The sequence below is a fragment of the Physeter macrocephalus genome, chromosome 9 (assembly GCF_002837175.3).
Source record: "Physeter macrocephalus isolate SW-GA chromosome 9, ASM283717v5, whole genome shotgun sequence".
Classification (NCBI taxonomy): Eukaryota; Metazoa; Chordata; class Mammalia; order Artiodactyla; family Physeteridae; genus Physeter; species Physeter macrocephalus.
Window position 1 is genome coordinate 101,748,528 of NC_041222.1, and position 25,094 is coordinate 101,773,621.

General features: G+C 37.4%; 2 protein-coding genes across 8 annotated transcripts in view; one reads left to right on the forward strand and one right to left on the reverse strand.

Moving 5' to 3' along the window:
* Positions 1–24,404, reverse strand: part of CEP44 (centrosomal protein 44) — a 33,890-nt gene extending 9,486 nt beyond the window's left edge. The window contains exons 1-14 of one of the 7 annotated variants that reach the window (XM_028494249.2): positions 24,116–24,401; positions 22,634–22,892; positions 21,606–21,654; positions 19,201–19,408; positions 16,872–17,010; positions 14,134–14,281; positions 12,800–12,946; positions 12,311–12,433; positions 10,140–10,301; positions 8,957–9,163; positions 8,399–8,474; positions 5,872–5,996; positions 5,580–5,617; positions 4,072–4,802 (exon numbers count right to left, since the gene is read on the reverse strand). In XM_028494249.2, coding sequence (XP_028350050.1) covers positions 4,760–4,802; positions 5,580–5,617; positions 5,872–5,996; positions 8,399–8,474; positions 8,957–9,163; positions 10,140–10,301; positions 12,311–12,433; positions 12,800–12,946; positions 14,134–14,281; positions 16,872–16,960 — 1,158 coding nt within the window. In that variant the 5' untranslated portion in view covers positions 16,961–17,010; positions 19,201–19,408; positions 21,606–21,654; positions 22,634–22,892; positions 24,116–24,401 and the 3' untranslated portion in view covers positions 4,072–4,759. The other 6 variants (XR_003681351.2, XM_055087353.1, XM_028494247.2 and 3 more) reach the window with 6 other exon arrangements.
* A 206-nt stretch (positions 24,405–24,610) lies between these two features.
* Positions 24,611–25,094, forward strand: part of FBXO8 (F-box protein 8) — a 39,742-nt gene continuing 39,258 nt past the window's right edge. Inside the window, exon 1 of the mRNA XM_007113689.4 lies at positions 24,611–24,870. The gene's annotated coding sequence lies outside the window, so the exon portion shown is untranslated. The remainder of the gene's footprint in view (positions 24,871–25,094) is intronic.

The window sequence follows — 25,094 nt, forward strand, 5'->3', positions numbered from 1 at the left end:
GTGCCCCGCAACGGGAGAGGCCACAACAGTGAGAGGCCCGCGTACCGCAAGAAAAAAAAAAAGTTTACACCTAATTTTAGAGACAGGATGTTTTAACTCATAGTTTTATGTAATTCAACTGACTTTTTAAAAATCCTTTCAATGAATACATTCAAAAGCCTAAAGACATCCATTCAAACGGGAAAATGTCCAAGCTATTGAACACGGACTATAAAAAGTCGCGTTTAGATGAAAGCAACTCAGAAGAATCTGAATTTAAGGCTGAGACCAAATGGTGATTACGATAATGAAGCAAAAGCTTTGTAAAGGTAAATTAGTGTTCCTCAAATTAAAGGTCACCACAAATTACTCTGGGTTCTCGGTGCAATGCAGAATTTGACTCAGTGCGTCAGGAGAGAGGCTGAAGATTTTGTATTTCTAATAAGATTGTAGATCCAGGACTAATGAGGCAAAGCATTAAACTAAACATTAGCGTGGTATCATCCGCCATCCCCCTATGCAGATACCAAATCGGATAGTCCTTAAATTGGACTTACTGAGCTTCTGATTTAAGACAGCCTTCAAGGGAAAAAATACATTCTCTCAAACCCCATTATGTCCCTCCATCTCTTCTGCCGTCATAATCTGAGTCACGCTTACCATCTTTCTTAGACTACTGCAGTAGTCTCCTAAATGGCTCCTCTCCCTCTAGGCCTGCCGCCTCTCCTTCCTTCTCCATACCAAAGCGCTAAATCAGATCCTTCAAAAACCCAACTCTGGTTGATATTCTGCCGGGGCCTGGATAAACCGATCTTCAGCCACTGCACCGCCGCCTCCCACACCTACACACACTCCACGCGGCGGCCCTAGTGGACTTCTTCCCAGAGGCCTTCCTCGCCAGCCTTTGATTCTTTTCATGCTAGCCCTTCTGCTAACCCCTTCTTCCCTGGCTACCGCCCCCATCACTCATCCTTCAGGACTCAGGTTAACGCCACTTCCTCTACCCCAGATTCCTCAGATGCGTGATAGTTCCCTTTTAGAACTTACTAGACACTGTTATTGCTTCTCTGTGTCTCCTGCTCAGCTGTTAGTTCAGGAGAACAGGAATCATGCTTATACCTGTCCTCTGCTTATGGCCAGTGCCTGGAACACTAACTGGCACCTAGTAAACACTCGAAGCGTCATTCTAAATGTATTCATCAGCATACGTATAAGTTACGATAACCCTTGTCTAGAACGTGTACTGATTGTATCTTTCCTCTGTCAATACATTCCTTCCTCTATAGAAAGGATGTAGCAGGACTGACCAGACCGCAGCTTCAACCTGATAAAATCTTACTTATCAGGAAACCTTGATTATAATTTATAATTTCATTATCATTTGATATTAATTTGGCCACCAGATAAATATTAACTACCACTTACTTTGAACAAATGCTAGGCACTAAGGGAAATAAACATTGGAAGAAAGATTGAAAACCCAAACCCTCAAAAACAGAAGTAATGGATGTTAACTTCATATAAACAAGAGCTATGAAATTGGTGTAAAAATAAGAAATATAAACAAGGTACTATAAAGCAGCAAAGAGAGAGAATATAATTTGGCTTCTGTAATTGTGAAGTCTTTCCAAGGAAGGTACAGTGTCTTAGAGGATAAGCAGAAATTTTCCAGATGGAAGGGGAAGTTACTCTCAGCAAAAGAAAGTGTGCCAAAGCACGATTTAGGAGAGGCCAATCCACAGGATTATATCTACAAATTAGGACTTACTAGGTGCCAGTTAGTGTTCCAAAATATTCAGCCTTCCTATCGCTGGAATCCCCACCTTTCACCCTTCCTGGGTAACTAAAATTATGATTCTCTCCTTTTTCTTAACACCCACCTATAACGTATAATTCAAATAACTTATACATTCGGGATACTTATTGAATAAGTGCTCTGGTTCTTAATTTTAAAATGCTGAGTTGAATACTTTGCATTAAAAAAACTTTTTAATCGAATAATTTCTATTAGTGATTTAGTGGACTTCAGAGAAAAATACATACTATACAGTACCCATTCCTACATGTATCAGAAATAAATAAAAACCATGATAAAATGAGTATGGATTTTTAAAAATCCCCTCCCACCCCAATAAATCTGTACGTTCTCAGTGTCACTACTGCTTTCTTCACTCTTTGAGTGAGTAGTATAAACAACCTGACATTTTCACTAGGGGAACCTTGGGATTATTAAAAAGTAAAAATAAAATCTATAATGTTATTGGAGCTCAAAAAGTGTTGTAGCTTGTAAAATTGACAAGGTTCTTTTGGTCTTTAATGCTTCCCCAAGTGCCTGTCAATGATGTAAAGCTGTGAGGAAGGAGTCGCACGAAACGCAGCTCCAAAGGCTTGAAGTTTTATTTTTTAGGGAATGTATTACATGTTAAAACATTACATGTTACAAAGCGTTAAAGTAAAACAAACAAATATAGAACTACTTTTTCCAACTTAATAGTCCTTGGCTTTGCCTAGAATTTTCATACAGTTGACTTTACTTCTTCTTACTTCACCTTACGCATTCTTAGTGTTTCTATTTGACCTCTGTGCAGCTGTATTCACAGCGCACAGTACAAGCAGGGCCACACCAGCTGCTGACGCCTTTGTGGGCAGTATAATACATTAGCTTTCATCCCACTTATGGGAGAATTAAGGGGATGGAGTTAGTGAAAGTTCCAGTTAACTACGGGTTTAATTATGTAGCTCCAAATCTCTCCAGGACCCCCCTCCCTTACTTTCTCAAGACCTTCAAGTTAATCAAAAGGGGCTGGTCTGTGGTTACCAACTGCTAATTACCTAAGAGGAAAATTTTTTTCTACTATTTCTAAGAGAGTTAGAATAATAAATAATTGCTCTCTCTTCAATAACTTCAGTGAAGTCAAATTTGCTTTCTTTTTCCCCAAAGATTACGTTGTCAAAGTAGTACAGTGAGATTCTTTGTAAGTATAAATGTCTGGTGGCGTTATGTGCTGATTTCATTAGTTCCTGTTTAAGTTGTTAGATAAAAGTATGAAAAAAATTTGGATTCCAAGTTTCCACTAGATAATATAAGACATCTTTTACTGTATTTTCAATAGAAACTTATCCTTGGCACACTTAATGTATATCAGGAAATTTAAAATGTTTAAAATCATCTAATTGGTATATACGTACGCTAACATAAAGGAAAAAGGAGAGGGAGGGGAAAAAGAGACCGTGAGAAAAGAAGATGATTTTTTCTTCTCTCTTGCACAAAAAAGAAAATTTCAAAAACACTTCTTTTTAAAATTGGAATTGAGTTTTTCAAAAGGGAAAATATGATCCTATGTTTTACAGGAAATCACATATCTTAATAAAGGGTAAAATACTGGCATGTAAACCACAAGGTGGTGCTACAATTCCATGCTGATGCTGAATTTTTATAAGTTTAATTGACAAAGTAGTTTCTTTCATAATCTCTTGATTCATAATTTTTTACAATTGAAAAAATAAAGCTAATTGGATTCATTAATTCTAGAAATATTTAGTGAAACTACTAAATTCAAAGTTGTATGCTAACTTGAAAAGTTCATAATTTTAAAGTATGATGACTACACATGTACCTGTAGCAGAATACTAAAAATGCCTTCTTAAAAGTTATCTCTACTTAGAATTTTAACTTACTATGAATGTTTCATAGGTGACAAATATCAAATTACATTTATGTAAACATAGGAATAAATAAAAGAATTTATCTAGTATTTTAAAATGAATTTCATTTTTCTTTTAATTTAACGTCCTCTAAGACTTTTTCTCTCTCTAGAAAGATATATAACTTCCCATCATGTAAAAAAACAAGAAACAGGGCTTCCCTGGTGGCGCAGTGGTTGAGGGTCCGCCTGCCAATGCAGGGGACGCGGGTTCGTGCCCCGGTCCGGGAGGATCCCACGTGCCGCGGAGCGGCTGGGCCCGTGAGCCGTGGCCGCTGAGCCTGCGCGTCCGGAGCCTGTGCTCCGCAACGGGACAGGCCACAACGGTGAGAGGCCTGCGTACCGCAAAAAAAAAAAAAAAAAAAAAAAAAAAAACAAGAAACAAACCCTCACTGTGTTATCTTGTAATACAGGAATGGCCACCATCTGGGTCTGAACTGCTGCTCTTAAAATGTGTGATAGAGTAGAGCACTAAAATACTCCCTTTTCACCATTGTCCAACCTGCTTTCAAATACAAAAGGAGAACCATGCCCTAACTTCCTCAACGTTAACTGAAAACGTGTTGCTGCCTTTTGACTGAGCGTGAAATAGCTGTATTTTTGTTGTATTTCAATCTCAATGAGCACACTTAACTTTTCATTGCAAGATATTCGTCAGTACAGATGGCAAGATGGTATGTATGAGAGCCTCCTGCGGACAATACGCAAGTCCTAGGTGGACTGTTTCCAACAGGATGTAAACCGTGGTCCTCAAGCCTGTACTTTAAAAAACTACTTAGCACGCTGCCAACAAATGTCAACACAAAAACACAGGGCTGGAATGACTTCACACTGTAAGAGAAATGTACTGGCACCTAAGTTTTCCTAAGAATAGTAAAACAGTAAAGCGGTATAATCACAGCACAAAAATATTTAAGTATTTATTCAACATTGAATGAAAAGGCTAATATACCAAATGGAATTCAAATTCTAATAAAAATATTACAGTATATTAAAATTGCATAGAGAACTCTTTAAAATATACAACATGTACAGGAGCCAAAGTCCTAGAGAAGTTCATGCAGAAAATTCTAGAATTAGTGATTTGGACATTTCAGTAACTCTGCAGTTTCTTCAAACCTGGAATACAATACATAAATAATATATTAAGTAAGTAACAAATTCATAGTGAGGCATAGGAATTAGGTTGCTGCAATTATGCTTTTGAGCCTTAAATACATTTCAGTGCTTATTTATAGGTAGTTACTGTTAATAAGTATACTATGGCCAGAAGGGGAGGAAAAACAAGTAGAATCAATTATGCATCTTTAATTCTTGAAGTATAAGTTATTTCAGCGCATCTGAAATTTCCAAAACAAAAAAATTATAGTCTTTTAAAGTAGTACGCTGCATGATAATCTTATACAATTTCATTTCATATTTTCTTTCAACTGTTCTTTAAAAAAATCATGTAATTTCATATTTGTACTAGATAAAAGTATCGTATTTAGTACTACCATACCAACAATTTTCTGAAAAGGACTAGCAATGCTTTCACGATACTTAAAATGTCTCCAAACCATCCATCTACATACACAATTTAATATTTTGATAAAGTAGTTATCAAAAATAGATAACTTCTTGATTATCGACCAAAACTATCACTGCACTCTTTAATCTGCAATTAATTCCATTAACAATGTTTTACATCACTTGTTGGAAACAAAAACAGTGACTCATCTCACAAACACATAACTGGAGGTGTAAATTACTATCCACTGGAGTCTTGAAGGAAATTCCACACCTGATTGAGAGACCTTCAAGGTTTGAAACACACATGCACATTCTTTATATATTGTAATCCAGCACAATTCCCTATAGAGAAATGAATTTCTGTTGCCCCTTTCTGTTACTTACATTTTTTTCATCCTTTCCATTTTCTGGAATGTTGTTTCCTTTAATTTAAAAAGCAACAAATTTAGGCCATTTCTCAAAGTAAACCATAATCAGAGATGGACCGTGAACATATAAAACACAGTCTAAAACACTGCATTAAGTACCATTTATTTATCACAAAGGATTTTTATGAGATTAAGATTTACAGCTTCACTATTTTTCTTGCCCACGGCTTCTACAACTAAAGCTAATGCCTGCTTGCTCTCCTGACCTTACAAAGGAAATCACCTAAGTAGTTGCCAGTTCTTCTTACCTCAGAAATCTCTTTCAAACCACAGTAATTAATAGTTGAGGTTCTGGGAGTTGAATCGGATGACACCATACTATAACCAGAGGACAAAGGAATATTTGCTTGCCTTTCCTCTTTGCTTTTTCTATCTGTGGAGAAATTAATTTTTAGGTTAACTTTTCCTTTCATAGTAGAGTCAAATATCTAAAATTTTATGCATAGAGGGAAGAAACATAAACATCTCAATATAAAATGCCTACTGGTGTAGGTCAAGATGAGTTTTTAATATTCTTTTAGGATAATGACCTGCATATGGAGATCTGGATGTTAAAAACTGGTCAATAAAAATCACAAAAAGTAATATTATCTTTATCATGATAGCAATCAATTGAATATGCAGGTTAATGTGTTTTTAAATAAGCTACTGATCCGTGTATATTCTTTTCTTAAAATGGTGGCAACTATTACTAAAACTGACTATATGTACTTCCTAAAAATCAGGAAACATTCTACCCTAAGTTGATATGTACGGAAAAAATTGCTTAAAATTCAGGTTCACAGATTTATTACTCTAAAGAACTGAACAACTTCCCATTTCCAGTATCCTGATATTATTCAACAAAATGATGGCAAGTCTTTCCTACCATCGAATTGAATATAGAACATCACAGATAAGACAAGTTCCTGTCCAACCAATCTCATAAGCCCTATGTTTTTAGTCACGGTACATTTGGCTGCAAAAACAAGGCCAAAAAAAAAAAAAAAAAAAGAAATCAGGTACACAGTAAGCCTACAGACAACCTCAATCAGGGAACAAAGTGTTAGCAAATGAGGACTCTGGTCTCTCGTGGAGCCACAGTCTCTCCTGTCTCCTTCTCTTGCCTGTTTGCTCCATTCCTCTACTTACTAATGGGCATGAACTTCACCAAAAGCATTCCCAACTTAACATGATCCTCAGATCAGACTGGTGAACTGTTGCTCGCGACATCAAAAGGAATTCAAACCCCCTGCTTCCAGGTAGCATGGAGAGGTAAGGTGTAATGTGTCAGGCTTCATAAATTTGACTCAATTGATCAGGGTCAGATTATACATTTTTTGAGACTAGGTATTCAACTCATTCATAATCTATAATCCATTTCAGATAGTGGTCTATCTGCTCATCACTCTTAAGTCCTCGCATAGGACTAACGTGTTAAAAGTATGTTCTGTAACCTGTTATTTAAAAAGTACTAAGCCCAAACAGGTGAAATTGAACTTGGAAAAGGCAATGTTTTGCAAATAGCAGGCTTCAGTATTCTTTCAATGCATAAAAACTTGATTTCTACCATATACAGATAGATACTGGTGACAGAAGCACAGACATTATGCTAGACAGACCACAAGATAAAGTTCTTGCTCTCAGGATCTTAGAGGTGAGCTTTGAAATTCGTTGAGTAATGAATGAAGGATAAATGGAAAAAAGTCACTTTTACCAAATCTGAAATTTGTAGTCTATAATAAATCTACTGCCAGAGCAGCATCTCAAATAATTTTATTTAATAACCTAACTATTGAACTTGTTTTCTGAGCAATGAAACTGGCACGGGCACTGAATATGTAGTGTTGAAGAGAAAACGTCAAAGCTAATTTGCCTCTTTTCAAACACGTCCCATCATTCAACAGCTGTGTGGCCTTTGGCAGTTGTTTAATCTCTCTTCCTCAACTGTAAAATATGGATTATAATAGCACTTATCTTGCTTTGAGAATTAAATGTTTTACTATCGCAGTTAGAACAGTGCAGGCCTGTAGTTACCACTACAATGTGTTGTTGTTAAATTGTTACACACATAGTAGCTGAAAGATTTAATGAGGTTAAACACCCACAGATTTAAAAAGTTAGCTTCATTATGAATTCTCAACTGGACAAAACATCTCTTCTGCAAATATGATTTAATTACAAACACGACAAAATTTAGACCTTTGTCTTTTCAAAAAGTATAAGAATCCAAAAAAATTAAAGCTTTAACTGAAAAGCAGCTCAGAAATCTTATCCCTGCTGCTCCGTCACAGTGAAAACGTCAGTAGCCTAGTGAGGTTAAGTGACACGGAGAAGATTTGTCCTAATTTTAGGTCCTTCTCGTTTTATCACCATCAGTGAACTGCTGAAATGCAAGAGGTCTGTAACACTTTACAGGTTACTGACAAATGTGTTTTTTTTCCCTTACACATATTACTTACATATGCAAAAGCTACTACTTAAGTTTAAATTAGAAACTTTGGAGGTCCATTTATTATTCTAAAGCACTTTGCAATTAAAAGAGTAAAACATCTCTAACAGTTTGCAATTTTGTACACTGGAATTTATTCAACTACTACATGTAAGACATGTAAGTTGGCTTTTCTAGCAATCCTTGACTTATAGTCTGTAAGTTTGATATTTTCTTTGTTCTTAGGAGCTTTGCAATTTCTAAAAAAATAAGGTTTGAGGATAATTAAAATGACCAAATACTATAAAAACATTTTTGTGAAAGCTCCTTACCATATCACCAATTCCAGTACGCCAAGAACTTACCCGGATTGAGACTATCCATGTCGCTACTAGAAGCACAGTCTCCACTCATGTCATTAAACTCTATATATTCATCATTCTGGAATGATACAGTTTATTATTAAGAATAAAATAAAAAGATATGTTCTCATTTTATGCTCTTACTGCTAAGCATAAAATATATAGATGACATAATACTTACTTTTGATTATTTTATTTACAAGCAAAACATAAATATCCCTACAAATAAAAAATGATCTTTTAAATGTGGAAGGAGAGCGAAAACTTGAATCTACTAACTTTCTAGGAAGGAAAGACAGACTAGGACCAGAAATGACATAACTGTCTCTAAAAGCTCAGCTCACAAGTTTGTCAGATTCTCTTATTTGATGAAGAGAAAAGCAATAGTCGCAACAAGCATCACCAAACAGGGTGCTCCTAAACAGGACTTCATCCCAACTGAACACTTCCCATTACCTAAGTATTCTCTTATTTAACATTCCAAATAAGAGAATAATAATGAACAAAGGAATTACTCTATTGTATCTGAGATATTCTATAAATGTAAAGGAAAGAAAATACCTTTTTAGATAAAAGCATTTCTGTTTCAAGAAGAGTGACACGACTTAGAAGATCAGCCCAGGTTTTTTCATTCACCATCACTTTCCCTTTCATTTTTTCTTCCAAAGATTCTAATCTACTTTCTATGCAAGTCAGTTTCTTCAGCTTTTCTTGGCATTCAGCAAGCATAGTCTGTAGTGCAATAATCTCAGGATTGACTTCTGTATCCTAAAATGATTAGAAAGATTAAAAATATTATGCAGATTAAAATTCCTGTAATTCAGTGTATTCCCATTTCCACGTGTTGTTTCAATAGTTACAACACGCAGGACAGCATGAGAGTTGAGTGCTACTTCTGGAGCAGGCACCTTGGACACTTAGACTAGCTCATGCGAGATGCCTGATGCCTCAATTTCCTTATCTAAAAAAAAAAAAAAGATGACAAGAGTGCCAACTTCATTTGGGTCTTGTAAGATTAGATGGATTAATTTGTATAAAGCTCTTAGAACAGTATCAGTTTGTACAATAAAACTGTAAGTGACTAGCTTCTTATAACTAGATCTAGCAGAAAGCTGAGAGGAAATGACCGAGAAATGAGATTGTTCTGTTTGCTATAAACAGGAGTAAGCCTAATGGTCGTCTGGTAGTTTTTAAATGCCAACTGTATACCAAGATGTATAGAAGTCACAAGACATAGAAGACCGACAGAAAAAGAAGTTTTAACAGAAGCAGTAGAGACGAGACACTATAATGGGGTCTGAGGCAATAAAGTAATAGCAACGATATTCCGAGAGAGAGAGAGCAAAGGACAGCAAGGGCCCCAAAAGGAAAATGAAAAGGTGGTAATGGACCATTTCTTTCCATTCATCAGTATGGGGAAGAGGTGATAAGAACCTTCACTAAACAAAGTAGCATATCTCTACCTTTCACCAGACTGTCAATTCCTTGAAGTCAAGTCCTATGTCTTATTCATCTTTGCATTACCCATGACATCTCTCCTAGTACACTAAACATAAGCAGCAAATAATATCTTTTGAATTATATTCAGTAAGACTTATTGATTCTTAAGTAATGGTAACAAAGGTAACATGTCATGATCAATAATTTAAAAGGCTAGAAATGTTCCAAAGATTAGATGCTGAAATAATCATGTATATCAAAGCAAGAAATATCAGCATCTGTTAAAGAAGTCCCAGATTCTTACTTGCTGCTCACACTTAATTTCAGGAACCTGTAATTCAGGAATCTTTATTTCAGTAGCCTTTAAGTCACAAATATCAAATGCTTCATTAACATCTGTTACTGTATCTTCAGGAATGTTAGCACCATCTTCATTGTACAGGTGCCGGATCACCACAGCTTTCTTCTGAACAGAGAAAAACATGTCAGAGATGCTTCCCTGTTCTCCACAATTATTTTAAACATACACGTAGTAATTTTTCAAAAGAAACATCCTATCTTCCATTTAAGATTTACAGAAGTTTAAATTACCACATATGCATATACCAAATATTACAAACTTATTAATAATATTTATTAATATTATTTTAGGTGTGATGATACAATTGTGGTCATGATTTTTAAAAAGCATTCTTATATTTTACAAAAATATTGAAATATTTATTCAATGATGTCTGGGACTTGTTTCAAATGGTTTCAGGTTTGGGAGAAAAGATGTTGGGAAAAGTGGTTACAAGATGAAAGATGAAACAAGATTAGCAAAGAGTTGACAAATTGCTGAATCACAGAATGGATACTTCTGTAGAGGTTTGAAATGTTCCGTAAGAAGTTATTTTTAAAAGGTTAACACACTATTCACATGTAGATAATCAAGAACTGGCTTTATGAGTAGGACTCATTACAATTTTTTTTTTGTATTAAACAAACCACAAAACATAAGACTGTCAATAACAATTCGAACTAAGGGAAAGTCCTGAGAGTAAAGGCACCAGGTCAAACCGCATTTACGTAGGACTCTTCTGCCTACTTCCTTTTCTACGGGCAATCTGCATTTGAACATGAACTCAGCACATGTGACATGGAAGTCACAACTACCACCGTGGAGAAGGCACTGGGGAGGAGACAACTTGCTTCAGTATTGACTCAGTTTTTCATGTAAACAAAGGAATGCACTTACTACTCCAACTTTTCTAAACTGGAATACTTTTAATAACTATTCAAATTTCTGAGAATTAAGAATTTGATGTAATTTACAAAATTTTGATGGATAACAAAGGAAACTTTATTTTACGAAAATTAAAAAGTCTAATGTCTTCAGATTTTGTATCTTTCTTTGTTACGACAATTTAGATCACCCCTCAGCCCCCATACTGAAATAGAAGATTGAAAAATGCATTCAGTTCTATCAACTCATACTTAGTAAGTCCTTACAGTGGACCTAATCCTGTTCTAAGCACAATGAATATAAAAAAAAACAGTGTAAGAAAATCCCTGTTTAGATAAATTCTAGTTGGGAAAGGATACAAAACACTTACATTCCTTTTCATATTGCCCTAATCACCTGGAGCAAAACAGGCATATTTTTTTAAAAAGTTACTGACATAAGAGCCTTTTTCTTACAGTTAAATGTCACTACTTTTTATAATGGCATAAAGTATAAATATCTTCACAGATTCTGTTTATATAACTCATATTTTGAATTGGGGAAAAATAGTTCCCTAGATTTTACTTCAGCCGAAAAATACTCACATTCCTTTATCTAAATGACACATCGGTTATTCATCTGGTAGTCTATCCTTCAATCTCAAAGGGCTTGCCCAAGGTGGAAGACAGCTGAAAGTATATTTACCATTATAAAATAATATTTTGGCTTCATTTTCCCTTGGAGATGGAAAAAACTATCCCTAAAGGCATTGGACTCATTCAGCCACAGGTGCTTGAAGCAGACAAGGGCAGGGAAGATATCTACCAACAAAGAGAAAATATTCAAATATTCAAAACACTACCCCCAAACCAGATTACAGATTTAAGAACTATCAATCATTGGATAATTCACAGTCCTGGTATAGAAATATGAATGTATGTAAATCATGACCTATCACTGTAAGTAAAGGGAGGGTCTTTAGGAAGACTAGATACGTAATTAAGTGCAAATGTTCATGATCGCAAGAGGCAGAATTAAAGATTAGAAATATAAAGTGAAAGGCTGTTCAGTTGTACGTTTCTACCCTCTTCTTATAACTTTAGGAATGTTCCCAGATAATATGTGATATGCACTGTTAAAAATCCTTACACTCTAATGTCTAAGCAGAATGTTTTACCAGATGCTAGTCAGAAAAGTGAACCTTATAGGTTGGATTGACTAGGTAGGTAACTCTTAACACTACACGACACATTCTCTTTGTACTTTCCCACCTTTCCTGAAGTCATAAACCTGCCAGTGACGTCAATGCCCACAGGTTCAGTTGATGTCTTCTCAGCGCTTGAACAAGGTTCTGACTTAGCAGAACTGATTTTTTTTCTTTGTTGTGATGGAGTCTAAAAAAAGGTATTAAGATGTCATAAATTGTGTAGGAAAGCATGATGTATATATTAAATTCCTCTCATATGAAATGTGACTGCCAAATAATGCCAAGTCTCATGAGACTACACGTCTTTTGAAAACTGCAAAGTGATGAAAATGTATTATGTTTGAACTATTAGTTTAGGACTAGTAGCTCCAAGTCACAAATGTGCAAAAACAAGTCACTAGTATTTAAAGCAAACATCAGGCATTGTAAGGTTACCCAGACCTGTGAACAGTGCAGTAATTGCACTGTGCATTAATTTGCTGACTAGGGTATTGACTTTGATACATTAAAATATAGCAACTTAGCCTAAGTTAAAATCTATTAATAAAATTACCTTCTCAAGACCACTCAACTCCTTGTGCTTTTTCATCACACAATTCAAAATATCACATATAATTTGGATTTTCCATTCTGCAAATCCACATTGGCGAAACTGCTTTTTCGTCAAGATTGGTTTATAATTAAACTGATCACGAAGAAGCTGTAAAGAGGAAACAGATCAATGTAATAATTGGGAGCAATTTCTTTCAAAAATCCAAAATTATCAATGACCACCTGGTCAGGGATGTGCTGCCATTTTTGAGAGGAGAGAGGGGAGGATTAAGCCATTATATATAGGGCACTAAAGAAACCCGTAGGGGTGCTGTGAGTCCTGACCAGGTAGGAGAACAGGCAGGAAACAGTTAGCTAGGGATGTACCAGTGTATAGATAGCTGTCCAGAGAGATGAAAAAAGATATAAAAAGTTCAAATATCCTCACAGGTACTAAAAAAAAAAAACCCCTTAGCTCGCTGAACAAGATTACTATAGCAGATATCAGAAAACCACAGTTCTATTTGTTTATAGAAATCATGACTTGATTTTTAGACAAGTTGGTAGGCTACTGAGTTTCGATTTCTCATGTATAAAATGAGAGATACAGATTAAACCAGTAATTTTCAAAACCTACTCTGTGGACCCTGGGATTTCCTAGAAGTGCCTCTCAGGCTTCCATGGAAGCTTTCTGGGGTGAGAGACAAAGAAAGGGAAGATTAAACAGAGACTATATTTAAAGGCTACCATTTCATCAAACTCTACCTAAAAAAGAAAAAATCAAGATTTGATTTGATAAATGGGCTTTACTTTTTAAAAAAAAGGTTAAGAAAACCACAGTACGTGAGCAAAAATTAATGATACAAAGTAGGGTTCTGAAAAATCAAACATGAGATTAAGTTCAGGATACATATAGTACAAGTGCAGGTACTAGAGTAGATAATAAGACATGGTTCCAGACCTCAAGGAACACAAGTTGTTCCAACATAAGTTGTAGTTCCTTCTTATAAACAACTAAATTAACTCACAATTTTCTGAACCACAAACTTTACTCACTAAAACCACATTTCTCTCTAACTTCTGCCAGTATACCAAATTTTACTAAAATTTGATATAAAAAAGGCAAATGATAACCAATGACAATTACCAGTCCTCATATTTATTAGAGTACGAAACATACAGCAAACTTGAATTGCATCTTGATTATAACAGGGACTGCATTTACAGGAGATAAATGCATCTGAAAATACTCTGTCAACTATGTATGCGGCATATATTTGAGTTAGAATAACATTAATCTTAAGAAAACCATTCAATGACTTCTAAAAGAATTATTGTTTCATAAATTCAAAATACCTTGTAGACAGTATCTATGAAGCGTAAGTCATTCTTTGCTATGAGCTCTACATTGGAGTCCACAAGAAGTTCTGCTACATAAGGTGAATATGAGGTAAGGGAATAGCTGATGATGGGCAGAGAGGCTGCTGTGTCTCCCTTTACCAAACTGTTAGGAAAAACAGAAAAAGATTTTTAATAAGCTTAATTCCACAAAGTTGGATAATCAGGGAAATAAAAGAAATGCTGTCAAAAACTCATAATTTAACACAATAGTCATAATAATTAGGTGATGCACAAGACCCTTTAGATTCCATCCCCTACTCTAAACCAGTGTAGGCAAATTAACTATGAAACAAAAACTCTTTAGTACCAACAGTCTATTTACCACAGTATTTATTGATTTTCCAAAGCTTAGCCTTACTCGATCTAGTCCATCTTCTCCTACTAATAAAGCAAATGTACGGTCTTACAGTACACAAGCAGGCTTTATGGTTTTGCAAACACTTCTCACATTACCTCACTTGCTCTTTATCATAAAGCTGCAAACGGAAAATATTAGGAATTCTAAGTTACAGATGAGGAAAACAGGGCTGGAAAAGGTATCAACTGTGACTAGGCTGACCAGTTTATTATCTTCTCCTGACCTCAGGCCCATTTGGAATCTACCTTATTCGCTTACACTAATCCCTCCAGCCTAGAAAGGTATCCTACTCCTCTGTTATCTGTCATTCATTCTTCATGAATCATCAGTCAAATCTCAAGCCTCCCATGAAGCCATCTTTCTGATCCACAAGGATCTCCCACAGAACGACTCCCCAGGCGTTCAGCATGTGACACCTGATGCTCTGCCTTGTACTGTTGTCTAATTGTCTCCACACACAGATCTTGTTTCTCAAGGAGAAGTGCCTTCACTGATTCTCTCACAACAAGGCACAGAAAGTATTTGTTCAACTGATGCGATAATGTACTTACTTAGAACATTTGTTTTCCACAAAATTCAAACATATACATAAATCTCGCCATCCCTGCCCAATTTTTTTCAATAAGGCAGGGAACAAATATGATAAGATTATATTTTGTTTTTTTGCAGGACAAACATAAATTGTTTCTCGTTTATGTTTATGGGTAAAATTATAATTTACCCAATGAGAAAACTGCTCTAGCAACCTTGTCTCTCTGTAAGACAGTTCAAAACAGGAAATGAAAAAGTACTTTTTTAGAGCAAACTGTGTCCATTTTATCCACATTATGAATAGAAAACAGCCAGGTCTGTATTTTAATATTACTCTTATGTTAAACAATCTCAAAAATCTTGGTTACCTAGTTTCTAAGGACTTAGACTAGAAACAGTAAGAGAAACAGATATTATAAATTGACAGGCCAACACGAAAAACAGCAGATGTCAGGAAAAAATTTTGAAATGGCAAAAAGTATAAAGAATCAAAATACGCGGAGGGTGTATTTGTATGTGTATGTGTGCGTGTCAGATCGGGGAGAGCAATCTGAAGCAGCAGCAAGTAGCACTACCCGCCTCAATAAACCCTGCAGACATTACTATGTTATAAGATAATCTAAACTTGTTCTTAATGATACTCTTGGGTCAATAAGAAAATCAAATGTTTGAATGCTGTATTCAGAAGACAGGAGAATCATCAGTATATTTTACAATTATTCCTATCCAAAATGTCTGTTAAAATGTTAATACTTAAAGTGGGAAGAAGAAAACTTGGCTACTCAAACTGATTCAGCCCCTGCCAATCTGGATAGTAGAGATTTCCCTGTTTTGAGGAACCAACATATGACTGGTACACACTGTGGGCGCAGACTAGGGAATCCCTTCTGCTTCTTACATATGATGCTCGTAATAACAGTCATCAGAGCTAAACCTTCCCTAGTCTCCTCACTATCCATTCACTCGCAGCCTTCTCTTGGTTAGCTTTCCCTAGTTTACAAGACAATCTAGGATTCTACTGGGTTAAACCAACCCAGTTTCCCTCACTACTTAAACATATGCCTAATCTGGACTTGTCCCTCGACACGGTCATTGAATAAATGTCTAATTAGCTTCTAAGATGTGCCAGGCATTTCTAGATGTGGGGGGCTGCAGTGAACTAAACAAGAAGCCTCAGATGTCAGGCTGCATTCTAGTGGGGGGAAACATTTAACCAGTCAGCCATCCCAGGGAGGAATAAAAAGAGGTATCAAACGATAAGAGGATGATGGGAGTAGCGTATTAGGTTGGCAGAAGTAGAGAAGAAATGTACCTTGCGACATTCTACAAAGGCGAGTAAGTCACATTTGGAAAGTGGAAACTAAAGCAAAAGGTTTAAGTGAGATAGCTTAATAACAATCTTCAAGCATGGTATAAATTGTCATAAGAAGTCTATTAACTAGAATCTTCCGAATCAAAAAGGAATACCACCCAACTAAATGTGCGAGGGTGGTAAATTACAGAACTAATGAAATCCACTACACTTCCGTGAGATTAAACGTTGTACAGAGACCACACCTGATTCTAACAATATTGTGCTTCTACTTCTAAAAATTGTTTTAAATCTCTTGAGCTGGAATTTTTCATTAATTCCTGCTTAGAAACAAACTCCTAACTGCTTTCTAAAATCTCTTAGTCATTTCAAGGAAAAAATTTAAAGGACCCAGATAAAATCTAGATTTTTATTTAGATACTCCCCTCATGTCAAGCATTACCTCACATCATTACTGAAAATAATACAAAGAAGTTTGATATTGTAGCTCACCCTACACAATCCACCTCTCTAGGATAATTTAGCGAGCGAAGCACTTGTTCTAGGTTCCGTAAGCTTCTTTTTAAGTCACCTGTTGCCATTATTTAACATTCGATTCAGCTCCAGCTTTGGAAATTATCTAATTTTTCACCTAAAAAAAAAAATCCATGAAACACTGCTTAACTCTTTGTATTTTTGAAGCTTCTCTAATCTCTTTTGTTCAATCTCATACACACTTACCATATTTATCTTAGCTATTTCTCCCCTAATTTATCTTCCCTACTGGTGTAGTACTGTCTTGTATCTTCCATGTATTCCTGAATGTCAGGTGCACTTTTCCCCTCAATATTTTTTCACTAAAAAAATAAGTTTGCCTTATGTTCATCTTCTAACAATATGCCTGATATTATATGACACTCTCCCAAATACTTAATGGTACAACAAAGTACAATTTGGGAAGACATATCATCCTAAAATAATCTCCATCAATGACTATTTTGGATGCTTATAAAGGGTACATAATAAAAATCAGTAAGAAATGGAGACAAAGAAATGTAGCACAGATTTGGTCAGTATTCCCAGGGTTCTGAACTTACACAGTTGTAAATCAGATCGTTTGCTTAAAAAATAAAAATAGATAAGTTAAAAAAAATTCAGAATTCAGCTGGTTAAATATGGCAGCTGGTTAAATGCATGTTACCTTCATTCCCTTTTCTAAACACCACTAAAATGAAAGTAAATGATTAGAAACCATATATACTCATCAGGGTAAAGAAAACTAGAGGGGATTCCACATGACAAAGGATGTGTCAACAAAATTTTGGAAGATGGAAAACAGATGGATGAGTGATAACCAACCTAGCAGAGCAAAGGTAGGTCAATCCCAACCTCCTATTTAGGAGGAAGCCAAAAACAGCAACAGGTTCAGAAATGAGGGGACCTGATACTTCTGAAAGGCTGAAGGGTAAGGTCAGGGCCTTGAAATAAGAATGATTATTTGAAAGTCCGTATAAGAAGCTGCTAAACCCTAGATTTTTACTTTCCCTCTGCTTCCCCTCCCACCCCCCACCCCCAGACACATATAACTTGCTCAGCTAGGCAACTACCTCTGATTCCCCAGGTTTAGCAATGAGTTTTTAGAAAACACCAGCACAACCCATAAAAAAATTGAGTTGGAATTCATTAAGATTAAACTTCTGTTCTACAAAATACACTGTTAAGAAAATGAAAAGACAGGCTGCAGACAGAATATTTATAAAACACATACTGGATAAAAGACTTGTTTCCAAAGTATACAAAGAATTCTTAAATGTAAGAGTAAAAAAACAAACAACCCAATTTAAAATTGGGCAAAATATCTGAAAATCTCATTAAAGAAGATACACAGATGGCAAATAAGCATATAAGATGCTCAACATCAAATGTCTTTAAGTAATTACAAATTTAAAAAATGATACCACTGCATATCTATTACAATGGTTAGAATCCAAAAAACTGACAGTACCAAATGCTTACGAGCATACGGAGCAACAGGAACTCTCATTTCTGGTGGGCGGGGACGCGAACCGCAGAGCCATTTTGGAAGACAGTTTGGCAGACTCTTACAAAGCTAAACACCATACAATCAGCAATCGTGCTTATAGTTATTTACCCAAGTGATTTGAAAATTTAGTGTACATACAAGATCCTGCACGCAAATGTTTACAGCAGCTCTGCTCCTAATCACCCAAAACTGCAAGCAGTCAGGATGTCCTTCGCTAGCCAAATGAATTTAAAAAACTAACACATCCATACAATAGGACATTATTCAGCAATAAAGAAAGAGCTATAAAGCCACAAAAAGACATGAATGAACCTTAATGCATATTGCTAAGTAAAAGGAACCAGTCTGAAAAGGGTACATATTGTTTGGTTTCCATTTTATGATATTCTGGAAAAGGCAAAACTGTAGAGACAATAAAAACTACAGAGATCACGGCTGCAAAGATTCAGAGGTAAGAGGGAGGGTCACGTACAGTTAATGTGCAAAGCTACCTCACAGAGGGGGTGGATGGAAAAGCTGCTAAGTAACTCTGGGAATGAGTGGAGCCTGTGAGACTAAAGGCAAAATGAGCTGCACAGAAACACTGCACTCCAGTGTATAAAGTTGTTTCCCATGTACATATGAGTTAATTCCACATATATGCTGGAATTGAACAATTAAGTAAATGCATGGCTAAACAGCAGAAGCCAGGATTCTCACTGCTGGAGTGGGAATTTACAGATAAGCAAGGGGACGAGACTGGAATGAGCCACGCCTCATGGTTTAGAGTTAGACACGCAAGTATGAACTCATGTTTACCTTAATATAGATGCAGAATATGTGTAATGCTGGCTCCCTGGAGAAATGGCCAATTCTAGGACTGGGGCAGGAAATATATGAGATGAGCCTGAGGCATTATATAATTCTAGAAAGTAAGAAATTACACACAAAACAAACAAACAAATCCCACACGTACGTATGTCATAGGGACAGAGGAACCAAATGAAACAGCTTCCAGTGGTCAAAGCTGAAACAATTTGAACAGCAAAAACAACAAAATCAGGCATTTGATAAAATTCAACATTTAGGATATAATTCTTAGGACATTAGGAATAGAAGGGAACTGCCTGCAGTCATCTACAGGATATCTACAAAAAATTTACTGCAAACATCATATGTAAAGGTGAAATACTGAAAGCTTTCTTCCTGAGACTGGGAAAAGGCAAGCTTATCCACTCTCACCATTTCTATTCAATACTGTACTAGAGGTCTTAGACAGTACAAAAATATAAGAAAAAGAAATAAAAGGAATAAAGACTAAAAAGGAAGAAATAAAAATGTCATTAGTCACAGACAACATAATTTGTATTTGAAAAAATCCAAAAGAAATCAAATGAATTTAGCACGGTTGCTGGAGAGCAGGCCAATATACAAGTATCAATTGTATTTCTCTGTATTACCCAAATAATTTCTAAATTATGTTTAAATATGTTAAAAAATATACCTGTAAATAATTCACTAGCCTCCAATATCATAAACGTGAATAAATCTAAAACGGATCTGTACGACCTCAAAACAAAAACACCAGAAAACTTCACTGAGATAAATTAAAGAAGCCCTAAATAAGAGGTCTACATCTTGAGCAAGGATTTAAAGACTCAATAAGTCAATCCATAATTCAATGTATTCCCTCCATGCCATCCCTCCCCAAAACTCCCTGCAGGTTTGTTTTTTTTTTGTTTTTTTTTTTGTTTTTTTTTGCGGTGCGCAGGCCTGTCACTGTTGTGGCCTCTCCCGTTGCAGAGCACAGGCTCCAGACGTGCAGGCTCAGCGGCCATGGCTCACGGGCCCAGCCGCTCCGCGGAATGTGGGATCTTCCCGGACCGGGGCACGAACCCGTGTCCCCTGCATCGGCAGGCGGACTCTCAACCACTGGCACCACCAGGGAAGCCCTCCCTGCAGTTTTTTAAAGGTGGAAATTGACAAGCTGTTTCCAAAATTTGCATAGATATGCAAAAGATAAACAACACAATGCTGAAGATCAAAATTGGAAAATTCAACCACTGGATAATGAGACTCATTATAAAGTTAAATTTAGAATTATTGAAAATATCTACAAACAGAACAATGGAATGGAATAACGTACAGAAATAGACCATGCGTACATTGACACTAGACTTATGACAAAGTTGATGCAGAGTAGCCCTGGAAAATGGATAGTCTTTTTCAATAAATGGTACTGTGTCAACTGAATATCCAAATGGGATAAATAAATCCTGACCCCTTGATGTAAAGGGCACCTCACATCCTTCACAATTAATTCCAGGTTTGTTGTTGAAGATCTACATGTAAAATGTAAGACAAATAGGCTTTCTGGAGATCACAGAGTAGAATATCTTTATGATCTTCAGGTAGAAAAAGATTTCTTGTCTTATAAGTGATAAAATGAACCACATTAAACTTACTAACTTCTGTTCATCAAAAGATACCCTTAAGAGAGTGGAAAGAAAAGCCACTGAGTGGAAGTTGATACTGTCAATATATATAACCAACAAAAAGATTCATAGCTAAAAGAAAATCCTACAAAGTAATAAGAAAAAGAAAGACAACTCAATAGAAAAATGGTAAAGAGATCTGAACAGGAACTTTACAAAAGAGTAAATGTGAAAAGATAGCAAACTCATTAATCATTAGGAAATCACGAAGTAAATCCAAAATGTGAGGCTGCAGAGCATTTGAAACAAACCACAATGCTGTGAAAGGGTAAATTAGTACAATTACTTTGGGAAACTTATTAGTGATATCTACTAACATACTCAGGGCCCATGAAACAGGAATATGATGCGAATGAATACAAGTAACAGAATACGTGTGTACATTTATGTGCACCAAAAGACATGAACAATATTTGGGATTTTAAATTAAATGGTTCATTTTTTTAAATCTCAAAGAAAATGATACCATGGAATTATATTTTTAAATGACTCATTTTATTGCATGGGGTAGGGCTTTCACTAGATTCTCAAAGGAGGTTACTCCCAAGGGAGCTTCCTAAACTAAACAGGTAAATAAATGGTTAAGAACTTTTGCTAGAAAGAGACAAAGGGTTTCTAAACTGTAAGTCAATCAGCCAGTGAGGCAAAGCTCAATAACACACTTAAAATAGCTAGTATTTGTAACTGTCCATGGACACTTCATAGAAGGAGAATAATATATAACAATACCTTGAGTATTGAATCCTCTGGGAATGAAGCTTCCTCTAAAATGAAATCACTGACATTAAAAACAAAACAGAACAACCCATAAATCAGGTGAAGTAGACTTAGTATGGTCATTTCCCCCTAGTCAACAGTCCAGCAGTTGCCTAGGATACAAATCACCTTCTTACACACCTTCCCTATATCTATACATAACCAGAGGTGGGCTAGCAATTTGCAAAATCCTAAATTTAGTAAGCTTTCTATTTTAAGCCACTGGCCACCCAGCTCTGTACCCTTCCTTCTCTTAAAGAACATAGAATCTTCCTGTTCCAAGCTTCCTCTCCTTTATCAACGTGGTAAAGAACACCTTACTGAATATACTTTTAAATGCTCACGCGTGGGTTTGAGTCAATATTTTTCAGCCATCAGTTACTTCAACTAAACACATTTTTAGGAGAGAGGGAATTTCAAGTAGTGTCAAATGGGAGGGAACTAGAAAAAAGAGGACGCGATCCTAAAAATCACCTTCTACAATATACTGGCCAAGAAGGGTCAACCTTCGTTAACATCTTTTAGGATGACTGGGGAGCGGTGAAAGATGACTTCCCAAGACCAGCCTTTATTTTCCTGGGAAAGACAAAGTGGGAACTAATCTGGCTGTTGAATGCAAAAAATATATATTCTTCGGTGTTGCCTCTGGCCAATATAGTAGGTGTTAGCTTGTTTTAAGTTCCAGACCCACATTTCTTAACACAATTCTTCTAGGGGGACCCTTTTCTCCTAAGACATTCTATAACTTTTTTTTTTCTTTCTTTTTTTTTTTTTTCCTCTTTTTCTGCGGTATGTGGGCCTCTCACTGCTATGGCCTCTGCCGTTGCGGAGCACAGGCTCCGGACGCGCAGGCTCAGCGGCCATGGCTCACGGGCCCAGCCGCTCTGCGGCATGTGGGATCCTCCTGGACCGGGGCATGAACCCACGTCCCCTGCATCGGCAGGCGGACTCTCAACCACTGCACCACCAGGGAAGCCCTATAACTTTAATATAAATTTTACCTCTTCCTACAGACTTCCTTTAATCCTTTCAGATGTATGTTCCATCTTTGCGGTACATGGAATTTTTGTTTTATTTAACACTTTATGGTATCTTTCCGTCCTTCCTTTCTCTGAAGTCCGGTAACATATACCAATGTCTCATTACTGCTACCTTTGGTAATGGAATTTCTGACAACAAAGTATGTCCCTGGAACACATCCTCTTCAGTACCAGCAGAATAAATATTTTGAAGAAGAGTAAGATACAAGTACAGCTGGATCTGTAGGTGAAGGAGATAAGTGATAAACAGGATCGAAAAAATAAAGGGGTTAAAAATTTTTGAGTATTATAGAAAAGAATTACAGCTACTGCTCTACATTTCCATGAAAGGCTTTACTGTTCTATTATAAAACTGAAAAAACCCCTAGAAATTAAGACATTTTAAAAAAAGCCAATTTAGGACTTGTGCACATTTTAACATAGTAGTTTCAGACATGAAAAGTAACTTTTTAAGAAATCGCTTAACATTTTCGCTTTATAACCCTTATAAAAAGAAATTAAAAGACAAAAGCATATATCACTCAGCTTGTAGCACAGATTCAACCATTAAGATGGTCTCAATATTGCTTCCTAGCTTCCTCCAGAGAGTTCTCTGCTACTAGTTAGGTCTGCCCCACTGAATTTATTACAGGAGACATCGATGGTATAAAATAGCATTTTTAAGATTTTTAATCTAGTTGAATCTCACTGCTGTTAGAGGTCATTAAATGATGCCTCCCAGTGGAATGCCATTGAACTCAGTGAGTTTTGTTCAGAATGAAGCAACTACACCGACTGGTGTAATGATGACGGTCGATGGCTAAGAGTTTGTGACAGCTCATAACGCTAAATATTATCTATCAAAAATAGAGGAGAAAACTGGGGAAAACGGGGAGTAAGGGTCAAGTATACAACTCTGTAGGATTGCTGTGTTCACATATACAACCGTTAAAACGTTTGTGGATAATTTTAGAAAAATAGTCTACTACAGCCCTAATTCCGGATTCCAAATTTCAAGATTGATTTTTTTTTTTTTTTTACGGTAAGGGAAAAATCTATAGTCCTGTAGGAAGTGGAGAAACACTGAAAACACTAGGAAAATGTAAAGCAAGGAAAACATCAACTATTCTCAGCTCTTCCTTCTCATCAGTATTTCCGAGGAGCCGGACTGCCCCTCAGCTCAGAGGCTCCAACAGCAGGAATCGGTCCGTCTAGGACTTCCCCACCCTAAGTCACAACCTGATCTGAGAAGATGAGCTCTTCCCATTTCTTCGTTATCAAAAGGATATCCCAGTCGGATTCATGGGCAAGGCACGTCTAGCGCTCTCCTCCCCTGCACTTGATTTAAAAGGATGAAAAGGCAGCCCTGGTCACTCGCCCCAGCCGGGGCCTCGGTTAGGGCAGCGGAGAGAGGCGACCCCCGCCCATCCCGGGGCGCAGCCCCGCCTGCACCCCCGCGCTCACCCAGCAGCGGCCGAGCAAAGGACGGGCTCCAAAGGCCTCCGGCCCCGCACAACGGGCAGAGGAGGTGGTGGTAGGCGCAATCCCAGAGCCCCAGACGCCCAGCCTCCAGAAACGACTCCCTGCGGCCCGACGCCGATGCCGGGGCGCGCTTCTCCCGCCGACCGTTTGTATTCGGAGCAGCGGGTGGAAGCCCGCCACGCACCGCGGCAAGACCTTCCAAGCTGCCGGCTCCCCTGCGCGCCTGGATTCCCCGCTGCAGATTCCACAGCACGTTCGTACAGAGCCCTGGGAAGACTGACCCTGCTGAGAGTCTTTTCTACGTCCATTCCGATCCCAAGGTGCAGATTCGAAGTCTGCCCGGTTCTGAGGCTCAGAGGGGCTCGGATTGCGAAGTGAGAGGCCGGGACTCTGTGGCGAATCGTAGATCAAGGGGATAAAAATACTTCTTCTTGAAGCCCCCCCCCCCCCTACCGCGAATACGGACGTCACTTCCGGCAACAATAGGAAACGTCAAAACTCGGAGAGTCGGCCGCTCAGGCTGCTGCAGCCTGGGGCACGCTGAGTTCGGAGGGATCAGGTGCTGTTTCTGGGATTCTCCCCGGCCTCACCTCCACCGGCGTGAACAAATAAAGTCTGAACCGGCTTCTCCATGGCCTGGGCACCCCTTCCCGGCTGAGCCATTTTCTTTTTGGCTGAAAGCCCCCGCCCAGAGGCCGATTCGTCGCGGCGGCGGTGGGGAATCGCAGGTCGCTCAGGTAAGGGTGTCACCCTAGATATTTCAGAGTTCTTGCCTCTCTTCCCTGTACACCCCTACTTTTCTTCTCGGAAATGATGACCACCGGTGCTCCAGTTGGCAGAAACTTGCCAACCAGCGAGACTTTGGGGCCAATGGCTGTGCGAAGCACCTTGAGTGACAGCGGTGCTGGCTAATTAAAATGAGGAATCCGTGTCAGGAGGCGGGAGTAGGTGTGCTCCTTGT